Source organism: Notolepis coatsorum, assembly GCF_963971535.1.
Source record: "Notolepis coatsorum genome assembly, chromosome: 7".
NCBI classification, from domain to species: Eukaryota; Metazoa; Chordata; class Actinopteri; order Aulopiformes; family Paralepididae; genus Notolepis; species Notolepis coatsorum.
Genome location: NC_140171.1, coordinates 70,275,711 through 70,290,635, shown reverse-complemented (window position 1 = coordinate 70,290,635; position 14,925 = coordinate 70,275,711). Strand labels below are relative to the sequence as shown.

The 14,925-nt window shown below is 41.9% G+C and overlaps 2 protein-coding genes across 2 annotated transcripts in view; one reads left to right on the top strand and one right to left on the bottom strand.

Moving 5' to 3' along the window:
• Positions 1-14,925, top strand: part of lrba (LPS-responsive vesicle trafficking, beach and anchor containing) — a 622,382-nt gene that overhangs the window by 416,541 nt on the left and 190,916 nt on the right. Inside the window, 1 exon segment of the mRNA XM_084317903.1 lies at positions 1,046-1,182. Coding sequence (XP_084174029.1) covers positions 1,046-1,182 — 137 coding nt within the window.
• Positions 2,432-4,224, bottom strand: mab21l2 (mab-21-like 2). Its single transcript, XM_084317902.1, has one exon. The coding sequence runs from the start codon at positions 3,869-3,871 to the stop codon at positions 2,792-2,794; it is 1,080 nt and encodes a 359-aa protein (XP_084174028.1). The 5' UTR covers positions 3,872-4,224; the 3' UTR covers positions 2,432-2,791.

Below are 14,925 nucleotides of genomic sequence, written 5' to 3'. Positions count from 1 at the left end.
ATCCTGTCTAATAGTGACATGGGTTCTGAAATTATGTGGAAATTGTCCTGGATGGGAGGAGGGCTCTCCCCGACATGGGGAAGCCCCATCTCTGCCCCAGCAGCTGTCTGATTCAGGTGTAATTGAATGTCTTGAGTGATTGAAAAATGTTATTTCAGCCCTGGATAACATGTTAATACTCACGGGGCGGCAGAGAAATGAACATATCTGTTTGTTCCACTTCCATCCGCTTGTATGGGCCAGGGTGCTTAGGGAAATCAGGCCGGGCTCCCGAGTCCCTTTCTGCCGCACACATCTGCAAATACAATGCCTGTACATGTGGAGAGCCGGGCGAGTTTACACCCACAGCTCCCCTGAGCCGCTCGCTCATTGTCATACTGGCATAAATTAAGATTGATGAGAGATTAAACGGAGCTCCTTGCGCTAGCCCGCAATCAATGGATCCTGATTGACAGCTGATTCTATTTTTTGACAGCGGGCCTCTGAGATTTCGAATTCTGATATTCTTATTTTAGTGCGCGCAGCAGGGCCGAAAGGTTTAGAGGAAATGTTGTGAGTGATATAGATCAGGTTTTGCTATAGTCTTATTTTAAACGTAATTGACGTCTTGTAGTCCTTCATATTAATAAATGTATTGTGTAAGCAAGATAACCTCGATCGTAAAAACTACAATCAGCCTTAAAAGTCTTCACATAATATGTTAATAACGTTGCTGTTGTACATATAGGCCTACATCTATAAATGTTCTCAAACTAAACCGGTTTTGTGTCTATAGTTTCTCTCCTTGACACGGCCAGCAGCTCTCCCTCAGTATGGTGGTTGGTTGCTATATTCACGTAGCGTTTTCCCCGTTGTTAGACTGTCTTTTCCAGATAAAGAGTCGTCAAAATCGATGCGTGCGCTTGTTGAGTTTATGTTTACATTTACACGCTGGTTCCCGTTAAGTATTTTTATATACAATATGGTCGGAGATGAGTGTTGAACTAAAACGCCTGCAGTGCGCTGCATGTGTTCTGACCGGTCGCTCTATGCGTGTGTCTCGCAGGCCCAGTAAACCTGAGCACCAGTGCGCAGCTCGTGGCCCCGGCCGTGGTGGTGAGAGGCACCCTGTCCATCACTGCCTCCGAGCTTTACTTCGAGGTGGATGAAGAAGAGCCCGGTTTTAAGACGATCGATCCAAAGGTAAGGGAGGGCCTTTAACACCATTGATCGGCAAGAGTCGCTTCAAATTGTCACAAACTCAAAATGGTCAGCTTTTGACTGCACTACTTAAGTAGGCTGTATGGCCTATACATGGCCTATAGCAGATACGGGATTTTGACATTAGTGTGGGTCTGTAATTATGTCCCAACGTTTTATTGTTTAGTTATTTAATTTGAAGAATTCAGAGGACCTGTAGCTTATCTTATCAGCCTTATAGTTTTTGTGGGTATATGCCTGTACACGTTTATTATTGTGGAAAAACACAATACTAAAATATATTTATAATCCATCTATCATTTACAACTTGCAAAAACAATTCTGTTTCTATCCGATTTTTTTTTCTTTTTGGTTCAGTTTTCTGTAGCCTCTATTTTAATTACCAAGGATAAATATTTAGAAAATGAACAGCCTGAGATTAGATCAGATTAAATGTAATCTGAAACGTAACATTTGAATTATTATTTAATTTGAATTATTATTGAATGTGAATTATATATTCAAGCCAACATTTAAAATATTTAACTTTAGTGAAGACTTAAACAAAAAGGACAAATGCACTGCTTATTACTTGTTGAATTACTTATAAGTAACTCAAGCTGGTTATAAGTAAATGCAGTACTTAAATTCAGACAACTACTGAACTATGTTCAGATAAATGATAAAAGTCTGGACGTGTTTTTTCAGAACTCGATGTGTGACATAGACTGTTATAGCCACAAGTGGTTGTATGTTTGGACAACTTTGGTCCAGGCTGGTGTGGTTATGTGGAATACAAATAATTGCATAAATATAGTCTAGGGATACAATTAAAAATTGTACACTGTACTCTACACTGTATTCTTCGTATAGGCCAAATTAGCCTAACTATAGTTAATTGTATTTACAAAACAATCTAGCAAATCCGGCTGGAACAGAAGGAAGCAATATCAACATCATGGCTGGCTGTAGCCAAATATGGGCTATATATATTCAAAGACTGAGTTTGTGAACTATTATACAATATAGCCTATATAAGCTCTAAAAGTAGCCTATTACTTATATTTGAACAAAACTACTTTATGAAAATATTCATACTTTTTTTGCCTTTATTCTTGTGCTGAGGCTTTCTATTTTTGACAATAATTTGATCAAGCTCTTTATCAAACAATTAGGCTACTAAGTGAAATACAAGAGATTTGCCTGTAATCCCAGCTCTCAAAACATGTCAAGACACAGGGCCAAGTTGTAATGTAATTTACAACGTTTTTATTAACATTTCAGTTTAAGTCACATAATGAAAAATTTGAACTTGGCACGCTACATTTTTATTCTTTCACTTAAAGATTTTGTGCATATATTTAAATAAAAATGTCTTCACTTTGTGAAAACATTTCAAACATAAGACAACTAAAAGTTATTACATTTAGCTTAAAATGTACCTTCACGCTCTCTGGTAATGGCCCAATTTCTCCACATTGTAAAAGGTTAATGCTTGCTCTTTTTTTTTTGTTGTTGAATTTTTTCACATTGCTCCGAGAATCATGTCAACTTTGTCCTCCTCTTTGACGTGTGATCCCAAATGTCTCTCGGCACTACATCAACAGTCACATTATAATTTGTCCAAACTTTTAGCATTGGTGAGGATTTCCCTCGCTAGTCTCCACGTCTGCTTAGCGGCAGCTTCCAGGGCCGAGTGGGGCTTTCCCTGAAACAAGTCCAAATTTGGCAAGAAGTAATGGGGACATCTGCGGCACTGCAAACAGGAGATGAGCTGCAGCAGAATCCCATTGAGTCTGTCTCCGAGGCAGGACTCGTCCCAGTCGGTCTCTCTCGGGTGCTTCTCACACTCGTACAGCAGCAGGGTCTTCATGTGGTAGTTGTTGAGCGGCTGCCCGGGCAGCTCCAGGTGACGGTCGCGCAGGGTCTTCAGGACCGAGAGGCACTTCTTCCTGCAGCCAGCCATCAGGAGCCTGTTCTCGGCCTCGCTGAATTGCAAGACCCACGCGTCGCTCTCCGCCGAGCTCTGTTTCCCCGTTAACGAGTAGCATTCTTTGGAGAGGAGGTTGAATCCCTCGGCTTTGACTTCAGCCACCCGGTTAGGACCAGGCCACGGGATGTGCGGCATGGGCCACTGCGCTGCGCTTCTCGGCCAAATCCCGGTGCACTTGAACGCGGGGGTGATCTGGACCACGTATCTCTCCCTGATCCGTAGTCTCACCTCGCTGGTGTCCGCCACCATCTTCACCACGTCGCGGTAGCTGCATTTGTCCACGGCCTGCGCCACGAGAGTCTGAAAGCGCGATCGGATCTTCCTGGCGGACAGGTAGCCCGAGGCGGTGATGAACTCGACCCACAGAGACATGCTCCTTTTACGGCCATCACTCAGCTTCAGCACAGCGCAGCCCGGCAGGGAGCCGTCGTCCACGAAGTTGAACACCCCCATCTGGTTGAGGTAAAGCACCACCTCGAACTCATTTGGGGCGATGACCTCCATCCCCTCGAAGCGCGCCTCTATCTCGCTGAGGGAGCTGATAAAACGGGGCTCCTGCACTTCTACCTCTTTCAAGACATCTGACACCACTTTACAAACCTCCCTGATAGTTTTCGCAATGGCCGCTTTGCGAGTTTGGCATCTTTCGTTGTAATATTTGTTGAGCTGGTAAACCAGCTTCGCCTGCGTTGCGATCATGTTTGGGCAGAGGTCCGGGCCGTACACCGGAGAGTCGCAGTACGCTGACGGATCCAATGCTTACCGGTCAAGCCAGAGGCAAAATGCTTTCCCTTGCAATGAAAAATGTATATCAAACTTTTTTTTGCTTTCACAGCGGATGGACGTCAGTGTGAGGAGGAGGACACGGATATGTAACGTAATAGGCTAAATATCAGTCCAACTTCCAGAATAGCTATAGAATCAGATATGATGATTATAGGTTACCGTCGGTGTCCGGAGCTGCAGACGCTAAAGGATAAAACACTGGCCGCGGCCACTCATCTCTCCTTGTTTGTTGCGCGTGAAAAATACGTTACTCTCCCTCGTCCCCGCTGTCGTCCACACTCAGCTGTGAGAGCTGGACCTGTGTAGTTTATGAATGGCCCCTTTAGCGCGAGTGAGAGGGGCGGGGCTTCTCTTCCTGCAATCAACGGCATAGCTGTCAGTGCAGGCAGCCAATCAGCGCAGTCGCCGACAGGCACCCTGCACGAGAGGCGCACTTTAGCTTCCAGCGCGAGGCGCGCGGCCCGGGCATGGGGGCTGCTCGGTGCTGCTCGAGGCAGGACTCGGAGTCGCAGGACTAGAGATGAGGCGCGCGGGGCATGGGGGGCATGGCTGCTGCTCGGGCTCGACAGACAGGAGAGATGAGGCGCGCGGGGCATGGCTGCTGCTCGGTGCTGCTCGCCAGTGCTCGGGCTCGAGAGTCGAGAGTCGAGACAGACAGCCAGACAGGAGAGATACACGGTGCTGCGCGCGGGCTGTAGGTTACACTGCACTGACTGCAGTCTGCACGGGTTCTATTAGAAAAGTAAAACATATTTTGAAGACAACCGTTTCTTTTTCCTGTAATTTCGTCAGGTGCGTAATGGGAGATGGAGAATTGTGTGCTTTGACAGCTGGATTTTAGATGTGTATAGTTGAGGCTATAGCATTAGATTTAGTCGTCTCTTCTTATAAAAGTTGTATTTTCCATGGACAAGAAGGGCATTGGCTAGTTGGTACAAAAAACTCTTATGACGACGCGTGTTTATTCATAATGCGTTGCCTAGAACTGTTTACAGTACAGTCGTATCCTAAAACAAGTGTGTAAATTGTGGAAGTGTACAATAGTCTATACTTATATTGGTGTAAGACTCTAGGCACTATGGGTTTTTATTTCTATATTTTAATAGCCCTAAACTCTATGTGGAATATGTAGAAGTGAAAGGCAATGAATAGGTCACCAATTACAAGTTCAATTGAATTAGCTATAGACCTATACTATTTGTGAATGAGATTAAAACCGAATAGAAAAACCAAACATTGTGTTTATATGAATTTCTTAAGAAATGTGCATACAAATATGTCCTTAATTTACAATCGGTTTCCTACTCACTTTTTAAATCGCCCAGCATTAGACCTATAATGGATATAGGCTATAATGGCATCTATTCTAAAATGTCCCCATAGCAAATGCGTTTGTGATATTAGGATTATTTTGCATCTATTATAATTAGTTAATATTTTTAATTGAGAAGGTATAGCTATAGAACGCACATGTAAAGCTTAAATAAAATAACCCAATATTTAAATTATGAGAGGCATTGAGGTTCCATACAAGCCACCCGTTTTATAAAAACAATTTCTAGTGTTATTGATTTGAATTGCTTTTTTAATTACATGTAGGCCTACAGATTATATATATTTAAAAACGCTCTTTTTTTACATATTTTTTTTATTATTTAAAATAACAAATTATAAAATTGTATGCGCGGTGTCCTAAAACACGAGCGTTAATGTGCCTATCGTTTTATCGGCGTGAACCTTGTACGTGCTGAATAATTTAGAGAATGGTTTATCCGGGGTTGTAATTGAAGTCCCCTTATCACCCCAGACTTCATGTTAGATGACTTAAGAAGCCATCACTTGCTCCTCGAGGACACAGCACGCGGGGGAGAAGGGCTTGGGCTAGAGGCAGTTATTCAGCAGCTTTTCTCTAAATCACTGCTATATAAAAGAAGCCGGTCAAACAAGCCTTTTTTGTGCAAACTATCGATCTATTTATTTGCAAACCTAAACCCAGCCTCGCACTTGATGAGTTAACGAGTAATTCTGCGTTTTAGTGTTAATTTCATTATTTGAGTCAATCGGACATTTTCTGTCTATAGATTCTAAAGATGTTTTATTGCGCCTCCCTTGAATATTTTTGTGTTTTGGTTCATTTAAATACGTAGCAATGGTATCAGCAAACCTAGTTTCACCCAGTTTGCAGGAATTATTGACACATTATGCTATTATGTGATTGAAATAATAATTTAATCTAAAATGTAAAAGAAAACATTTTCAGAACACATTATCTGAATTGTTGAAGGTAAATTATTAAGTCTCATTATATAGAAAATGTCAGTGAGCTAAGTTGTATTTGTATAAGTACATTTTTACAGTCTTATTATTCCACACATAGCTGATCTTGCTAACATTTCACAACACAACTATAGTTTTCATGTTTGTATAAAGAAAATAATAATGGTCTTAATAATTTAAGTGTTCAATGAAAACGCATATTAAATTATTCAAGAGAAAGAAGTTATAGAACCCCAAATGCTTCAGAAAAAATAGATCACAATAATGATTTCAATCCAGCAATGATGTTCCAGCAAACTTATTTATTCAGCAAATTAACCAATGCTGTGTCTGGATCATGAAACAAGCCACACAATTGGAGAAAAAAGTGACAGTGGATTATAGGGAGTATTTATTTTCACTGTTTTGAAATAGTGATTCCTCTGCACTGTCTTCAGTGGTGATGAGGCAGTTTGCCCTGCAGGGAGTGAGAGGCAACTTGTGACTGAGTTGGCAGGAATGTACTGTTACCACGTCCAAAACTCATAGTGACACTGCTTATAGTCTAAAGAAGATTCATAATTCAACTGAACGCATTTAAATATGCATTTATAGCACACGCAGCACATACATGAAAGCCACTCAGTATAGGCCTGTGTATATACAGTATGTGTGTGTATGTATTACAATCTATACGCCTAAGAGCTTTATAGTTCTATAACAGCTGCCTTGAAATAGTTTTCAAACACATAGAACACATTATAAGCCATTATAGTCATATACCTGTATTACCAAACGTATGAGTCATGGAGCTGTTTGTCCTTTGAGTTCAAATCAAGGAGAACAATATGATCATTACAGTGTGGTTCAATGTACGTTTATCTTTTTAACTTGTATTTTTCTTTATTTTAACAAATAGACATACATACATACAGTACATACACAAAATACTAAGCAATAAATGATGCAACACAAATGCAACGAAAGCCCAAGACCACTACAAGTGAGACACAGACAAAAGAAACAAAAAGCAAAGGGGGTGGTGCACAATGCCCTGCACCATAGTGCAGAATATCAACACATACCTACTTGTTTCAGTGGTACCACTGAATCACTGTGGTAAAACTTACATGTGTCGCCTACCCATAACACTCTTGTCTGCTTTACTCTAGATCACAACAGCTTTTTAACATTTTATTTAGCGTAGTAGAGCAAAGAAACTCAGCATTTATTTATATATATATAAAGTTATTGTCAACATTAGTGGTTTTTCGGTATCTTATGAGATTTTGGATTTCCTGTGGAAGTCCACATAATCAACAGATTGTTTCTTTGTAGTTTCTTCTTTTCTGAATGAACACGGACACATTTGGAAGTCGTGGTCTGCAGAGCCGCGACGAGAACAGAGACGGTTTGTTGCAACCAACACAATCCACGGTTGACCTAGCAACTACCTTGATTTACTGTGAAGATTTAAAGAAACGCTAAACTGTTGAGATTTGACATTCCTTCCCTCTGCATCATACCCCAGCGAAGGAGCAGTCATCCTCCTCGCTCATGCAGCCTCTGTGCTTCAGTGCTAGAAAAAGACAGAATGAGCGAGGGGAAAAAAGAAAGGAGAAATATGTCTGAGTGTTTTATTTCAATGTGACACTGTTTAATATCAAACGTGCCATCTTCAGAAAGATGGAATACACACTCCTTGGAGTGAAAGTGTCCACATTTTATTAGCGGCACGCTAACTGTAGCTTAATGAAATATATATGGCGACAGCAAGAATGGCTTTTGGAGTTATATTATGGATACTCTGTCCCATGCATTCATCATACATTCTTAAGAGACAGTGTTTTCTTTCACTTTTGTTACAGTATTTGGGGGAGAAAGAAGAACTGTAACTGATTAACACGTTGTGTTTGACAGTTGATTGGGTATGGCTTTTGTAAATTCTCTGAGAGGTGGTGTGTGTGCGTGTGTATTTTAGGGGGAGAGAGGTGGTGTGATGTGCGTGTGTATGTTAGGGGAAGAGAGGTGGTGTGTGTGTGTGTGTGTGTAGACCTTATTGACTGTGTACGTGCGAAGATCAAAATAAAATCCAAAGGACTTACGTGCGAAAATCTTTTTTTCCTCCTGAATCCTTTGGACGCATTACTCACTTATGTCTCTGCAGTCACAGCTAATACTCAAATTGCCTGCGGAGGAAAGGCTTTTTCACTACACTCAACCCCAAATCCACCACCACAAGATGGAAACCGCCATCCTTCATAGGCTCCTCCTTGGCTATCGGAGATCAGTTCCTGCTGCCGCGGTGTCTTTATCTTCTTGAGAACATCCAGTATTATCTGTGTTGGTTCCTTAAGAATGTTTTTCTGTTCCTTGTACAGTGCATGGAGTTAAGACCAGTGGCCTGGCAGAGAGCTCAATGATCTCCAACCTGTTCCTTTTACATTGAATGGAGTTAAGACTAGTGGCCTGGCAGAGATCTCTTTGATCTCAGACCTGTGTGACCAAGATCTCCCTTCACTGGCATCAATTCACTTTCAATTTAATAAACTCAAACATTTAAATATAAATGGCTGTGTACTTGCTGATGATGGAATGTTCATTTCCGATTGGAGTTTGGATGAAATTTTAATGATGCCTTGTGTAAGATTTGGAACGAGGGGGGGGGGGCCCATGTCAACTCAACCACACACATAATTGTGTTGGAATAAGTATGTCATTTAGTGGTTGAGTCTACAGGCTTCTCCTTGACTTTGAATAACAGTTATATGTCATGTTCATTATTTTTGTTGCTGTTTACTGTTGTCAGTTGTCCCGGTTTTGTGTTGTGGACCCCCCTCAAAAACTAGATGCTACATCTCAAGGGGCTGACCCTGCTAGTTATTTAATTTTTCAAAAACATTTACACAAGTTCACACTGTGCAGCAATGAGGACCTTGTAGAGTCTACCTCCAAATCGTACACAATGCATATTTTTTTTATTTACATTTTTTATTATCTTTTTCACCCATCTTTTTTCGTTTTTCTCGCCTCCCAATGTTAGTCGTTATGCCAATTCCCAATCCCCTTCCTGGTCGTTGCGCACTCTACCCCCTACCGTTGGTCTGGGAGGGCGGAGACTATCGCATGCTTCCTCTGACACCCAGCCCACCACTTCTTTTCACCTGGCAGCGCGGACTCTCACTGGGAGAGTGTAACGTGTGGAAGGTCACACTACCTCCCTCCAGATCCTTCCCTCGCTGTGCAGGCGCCCCGACCGAACTGTAGGAGTCGCTGTTCACAACGACCCGGACCCACCCACCGGCTTCCCTCCCGCTGACTCTGCCAATTGAGCCAGTCTGACGGCCGGCCAAGCCGGAGGCAACGCTGACAGCCGGATTCTATACCAGTGTCTCTTGCGTTGGTGACGAGCGCTTAGTCCGCTGTGCCACCCAGCCGCTACAATGCATCTTTAAAGAAAATCCACTTCCTTGAATTCAGTAACTTGAATGTGTATTAATCCCAACGCTGGTGTCCATCCATGCCCTACTAACTACTTCCTTGTCTGTTTCTTCTAGTCTATTCCCACTTCTCTCGCTCTATCTCTTCTCTCTCGCTCTCCCCCCCCCCTCTCTGTGTACTGTATGTGTCCTACCCTCTCTCTACCCTTTCCTCCTGTCTGTCTTATCCCCTTCACTCAATATCTGTCTGCCCCCCCAGCCAGAGAGCTGCCAGATGACCCTGAGCAGCCCCAGGTGGCTAGCTACTGTGTACACTGCGTTGCTTTGTTTTCATAGCACACTTTACAGCCAATGTAGCTACATGGAGACACCGTTATACCAAAGGACATTTGGGTGCTAGGCTACTCGTTATATGTAGTCCACTTGCATTAGGGTTCAAATAACACAAAATGTTTGTATTAGCATCGGACATGTGTCAAAAGAGGACATACGTCATAGTGCTGGGTGTTGCTTTTCCAGTGTGGTGGTATTTTCTATTTGTTTATTTATTGTTGTCCATGCACTTTGTTGTATTTATTTTTAATAGCACATTTTTGTTATCAAAGCAGCATTTTAATTTGTATCTTGTAAAATTCCAAGCTATATATTTCATACACACACACACACACACACACACACACACACACACACACACACGCACAACAAACACTAGATAATTAGGTGTTTTACTGTGGTAAATGTGATTCAGTATCACTGTGGCATATTCCAGTGTGTTGTGTGTACAGTACATTCCTCTCAGACACTGCAGTGTTATGGCATGCTATGAGTAATGGACATAATTTGAAGTCAAACTTCTGACAGAATGACTAACTTCACCTTCAGTGAATATATTAGAATAAATTGGGGTTTCATTTGTCTTTTTTTCTTTTACGATCTCTGGTTGGATATAAATAAAGAACACAGGAGTCGAGTTCAGAGGGCCCCATTCGACTAGGGGTGTGTGTGTGTGTGTGTGTGAGAGAAATCTGCGTGTGTGTGTTTGAGAGAAATCTGCAACAGTTTTCCTCCCGTGTCTGGTTGAGTTAGTGTGCTTTGTACTTCCCATTGAATGGTAAGGCAGAAGGATGTCAGAGAAAGAGAGAGTGAGGTACATTTAGCTGGAGCTTTTCCTTTTTTTCTCCTCCCTTTCTTCTCTCAGGAAACATGATCAGTGTTGTAGGGAAAGTGGCTCACCGGCTCACTTACTACACACACACACACGCATGCACACAGAGGAAGAGAGCTCTAGCTTGAATTGTGCTGAATGTGCCCCCCTCCCCTGATACACACACACACACACACACATACACATGCGCACGCACGCACGCTCAGAAGAAAGAAAGAGGGAAAGAAATAAAGGGAGAAAGTTGCTGTTGTCTTGTTCCTACATTTCACTGCTGTCTGTCCTGGAAGCGGGCTGGACCCAGCTGCTCCTCCAGAGGGCCTAAAGAAAATCAGGCCGGGCTACTAATTGCTTGGCAGGGGCCCTGCATCTGCTCGGCAGATCGCACAACTGATGAAGTCATAGAGCAGATGTGTGTGTGTGTGTGTGTGTTTCTGTGCGTCTGAAGTGTGTATTGCTTTCTCAATGTTTACACACAAGCCACCCATATTACATGTGGAGTTATTGTTGCATAGCCACTCCTTTTTTTATATCATGAATCAAGGAGGGTGAATGGAGGACTCCGCCACATTGCTTCATTTCATTGGGGTATAACACACACAGTTACAACTTGTCCACATTTCCATTCAGTTTGGTCCCCAAACACTCCGCCAGCGCAATCTGAGCATGTGCCGTACCCCATCTCCTATTGGGTGGCTTACTGGTGACTTGGCCTCCAATAGCCATGTCATGAATGAGGAAGTGGAACGGACTCTACTGCCAGCTGATTGGCTGGGGGAAATGTCAGCGCAAACCTAATTAGAGTATCTTCACACAAATCCCTTAGAGGCCTGTCGCAATCGGCAAGTGTGATTGGACAACAATATTTGCTGACAACACTGTATTGACTCCGTTAGGCTTTTTCCTTTTTAAAGCAACTATGGACATTTCACCGAAAACGGACCAGGCAAACACACACCACAAACCTCAACTGAGGCATGCAAGCAAATGGGAAATTAATCACTTCTTGGTGTTGCTCAGCAAGTCATATAGAACTCAGGAATTGGAATAGTAAGCCATACTTGAACAATTATGAATGCATGTGATGCAGCTACCTGCAACTAATCTTGCGATTAGACACATTTTAACTGCCATACATAGATACCTTGTTTTATTTTACAGCATTTTTTATTAGATTCAAATGTATTGTCATTATTATACAGCACAAGTACAGTACAACGAAAAGTTTGGCATCCAACCAGAGTGCAAATGTACAATAAAGTGCGATAGTAATATACTATGAACAAGTGATTAAACTGTGTATAAAATATATACATTTGTATTACTGCTATCAAATGTATGTACAGAGTTCTATATGTACAGTGATACAGGTATAAAGACAGTATGGTAGTAGTCATACTGGCCAGCAGCATAACTAGTAAGAGTAGGTAAGGATATAGATATAGTATCTACAGATATTAGGGATGTTCGTTATTGGCTTTTTTACCAATACCGATATTGTCCAACTCTTAATTTCCGATACCGATATATGCAGGGTTTCCCCCCCCAAAAAACGGAATAATTTCAGGTAATTAACATTACATATCTCTTGTCGTGGAATTAACACAACATTATGCATACTTTTGACAATAAATAAAATCAGAATTTGTTCTTACTTGCTTGCCTGGGTAAATAAAGGTTAAATAAATGTAAAAAAATATATATATATATATATATATATATATATATATATATATATATATATATATATATATATTCTTTTTTGAAAACCGATAATTTCCGATATCACATTTGAATGCCAATATCGGTAGGCCGATAATATCGGACATCCCTAGGATTATGTGCAGACAGGTGTGGATAGATATATTTTTAATATATCTTATCTGTGTTTTATATACAGTGAGAATATATATATATATATATATATATATATATATATATAATATTATAGGTGGGCATAGATAATTTTTTTTAATCTAGATTAATCTATCTGCAATCCTGGAGTTAATCTAGATTAAAATGGCTCAAAAAGAAAAAAGAAATCTGCCGAAGGCATTCAAAATATGTGTGTTCTACCCAAATAATGACCAGAGGAGGAGATTTATCCTCGCCTCTTCATCTGAGGAGTCACTAGCTGTTCTATCTCCTTGTTCAACAGCATGAACATGTCTTCTTTTTGTAATTTCCAGTGTTTCTGTACATTGGAGGTGGTTGGGTGGGGGGTTGGGTAGGAGGGGTGGGTGGGGGACACTGTACAAGCAAAACTGTACATTGGAATATTGACAACCATACTTGGTCATTTACTGTACATTGGAGGGGGTTGGGTTATGACATTTACAGGGGCCAGTTTCTAATTGCAGTCTCCCGTAGGTGTTCTTTGAGAGTCGTTTTGAAAGTGGGTAGTGATTCACATTCCTTTACAGCTTTGGGTAGGGCGTTCCACATTGATGTGGCATAATTGCGAAACGTGTTTAGTCCCTTGTTTGAGCCGAATCTGGGTTTAACATGATTTGTGGAGCTCCCTCTGGTGTTGTGATCGTGGTATTCACTGACCTTTGGGAAGTATTTTGACATGTACATGGGTACCTTGGTCGTGTAGTGTATCTTGTAGACCAGGCCCATTGTAAGTTGCTGTACTCTGTCATCTACTCTAAGCCATCCTAGGTTGTCAAAGTGGGCAGGGGTGAGGTGGGTTCTAGGAGTAAGGTCAAGCAGTAGTCTGACCAGTTTGTTTTGAGATGTTTGTAATTTATTTTTTAGCGCCTTTGAGGTGCTTTGGTACCATGAGGTGCAAGCATAGTCTTAGTACCCTTGAATGAGTGCTCCTGCCAGAGTCTTCAGGGTATTCTTGTTTACCAGAGAGGAGAATCCGGTACAAGAATCGAGTTCGTTGGTTGACTTTTTTTATTACATTGGATGCCATTTTGTCACAGGAAAGATTAGCCTCTAGGATGGAACCCAGGTAGGTAATTTCATCTTTCCTTGTGACAATATTGTCACCCACTGTAACTGAGAAGCCGTCGGTCTTGCTGAGTTTATTTGAACCGAAGAGAATGGACTCTGTTTTGCCCATGTGTAATGATAGTTTGTTATCAGCAGCAACATATGCAGATTTTGCCTAGTTCCGAGCTGAGGGTTTTTTCAACCTGTAACTTGTTCTTGTCAGAGACCAGCAGGGCTGAGTCGTCCGCAAACAGGAACAAGTTGCAGTCACAGTGCACCTTCATTTCTTAATCCACACACAAGCCTGTCTCTCAATGTGTCTTTTAGTGAATCTCTAAATTCACAATGTTCAGCTAATTTTCTTAAAGCTGCAACAAACATTGTAACAGACTCTCCTTCCTCCTGGCTGCACCTGTGGACAGACGGTGTGGGGGGAGTGGAGCACAACTGTTCTCCACCACACACTGCTTCTGAAGACTGGCTGCTCATATACACTGCTGCAGAAGACTGGCTACTCACACACACTGCTGCTGACTGGTTGCTCACACACACACTGCTGCAGAAGACTGGCTAATCACACACACTGCTGCAGAAGAAAATTTAAATGTCCCGGGCCCCATTACAGTCAGAAATGTGGGAACTACTTTGTTCTCTTCAATTCCATTAGCTATAATGAAGTAATCAAAACGCTCAGTGTAACAGTTCCATGCTCCACATTGTCATCAAACGGTCCAATATTTCTAATAACCCAAGCCATTTCTGTTGTAAACACTCACGATAGTCCAGTTGATCCTTCCTTTAGTGTGTAAAGTGGATTTCCTCTTCTTGTAGATGTTTCCAAGTGCCGGGCAAAGACATGAGCTAACATGCTAACTCGCTAAGCTAACATGGTAAACAAAGGTCCCGACGGACTTCTTCTTTCTTGCATTGCGCAGATTCAGACGTCCTCATCGCCGAATTGTGTTATATCCTGAGGACTTCTTAACCTCACCTGTATAACAATGATTACCGGACCACTACTTTAGTTTGACACATTATTCAGACTACAGCTCCGGTACATACGTGCAATCACTTCCGGGTACCACAGCGTCACGCTGGGAACTACGGCAAGTATTTAAGGACAATACATCACACTCCCAGACCCAACTTTGAGAAATAGATTAACG

What these genes read in the sequence shown, in the direction of transcription:
- mab21l2 (XM_084317902.1), bottom strand. Translation starts at nt 3,871, where the DNA reads ATGATCGCAACGCAGGCGAAGCTGGTTTACCAGCTCAACAAATATTAC.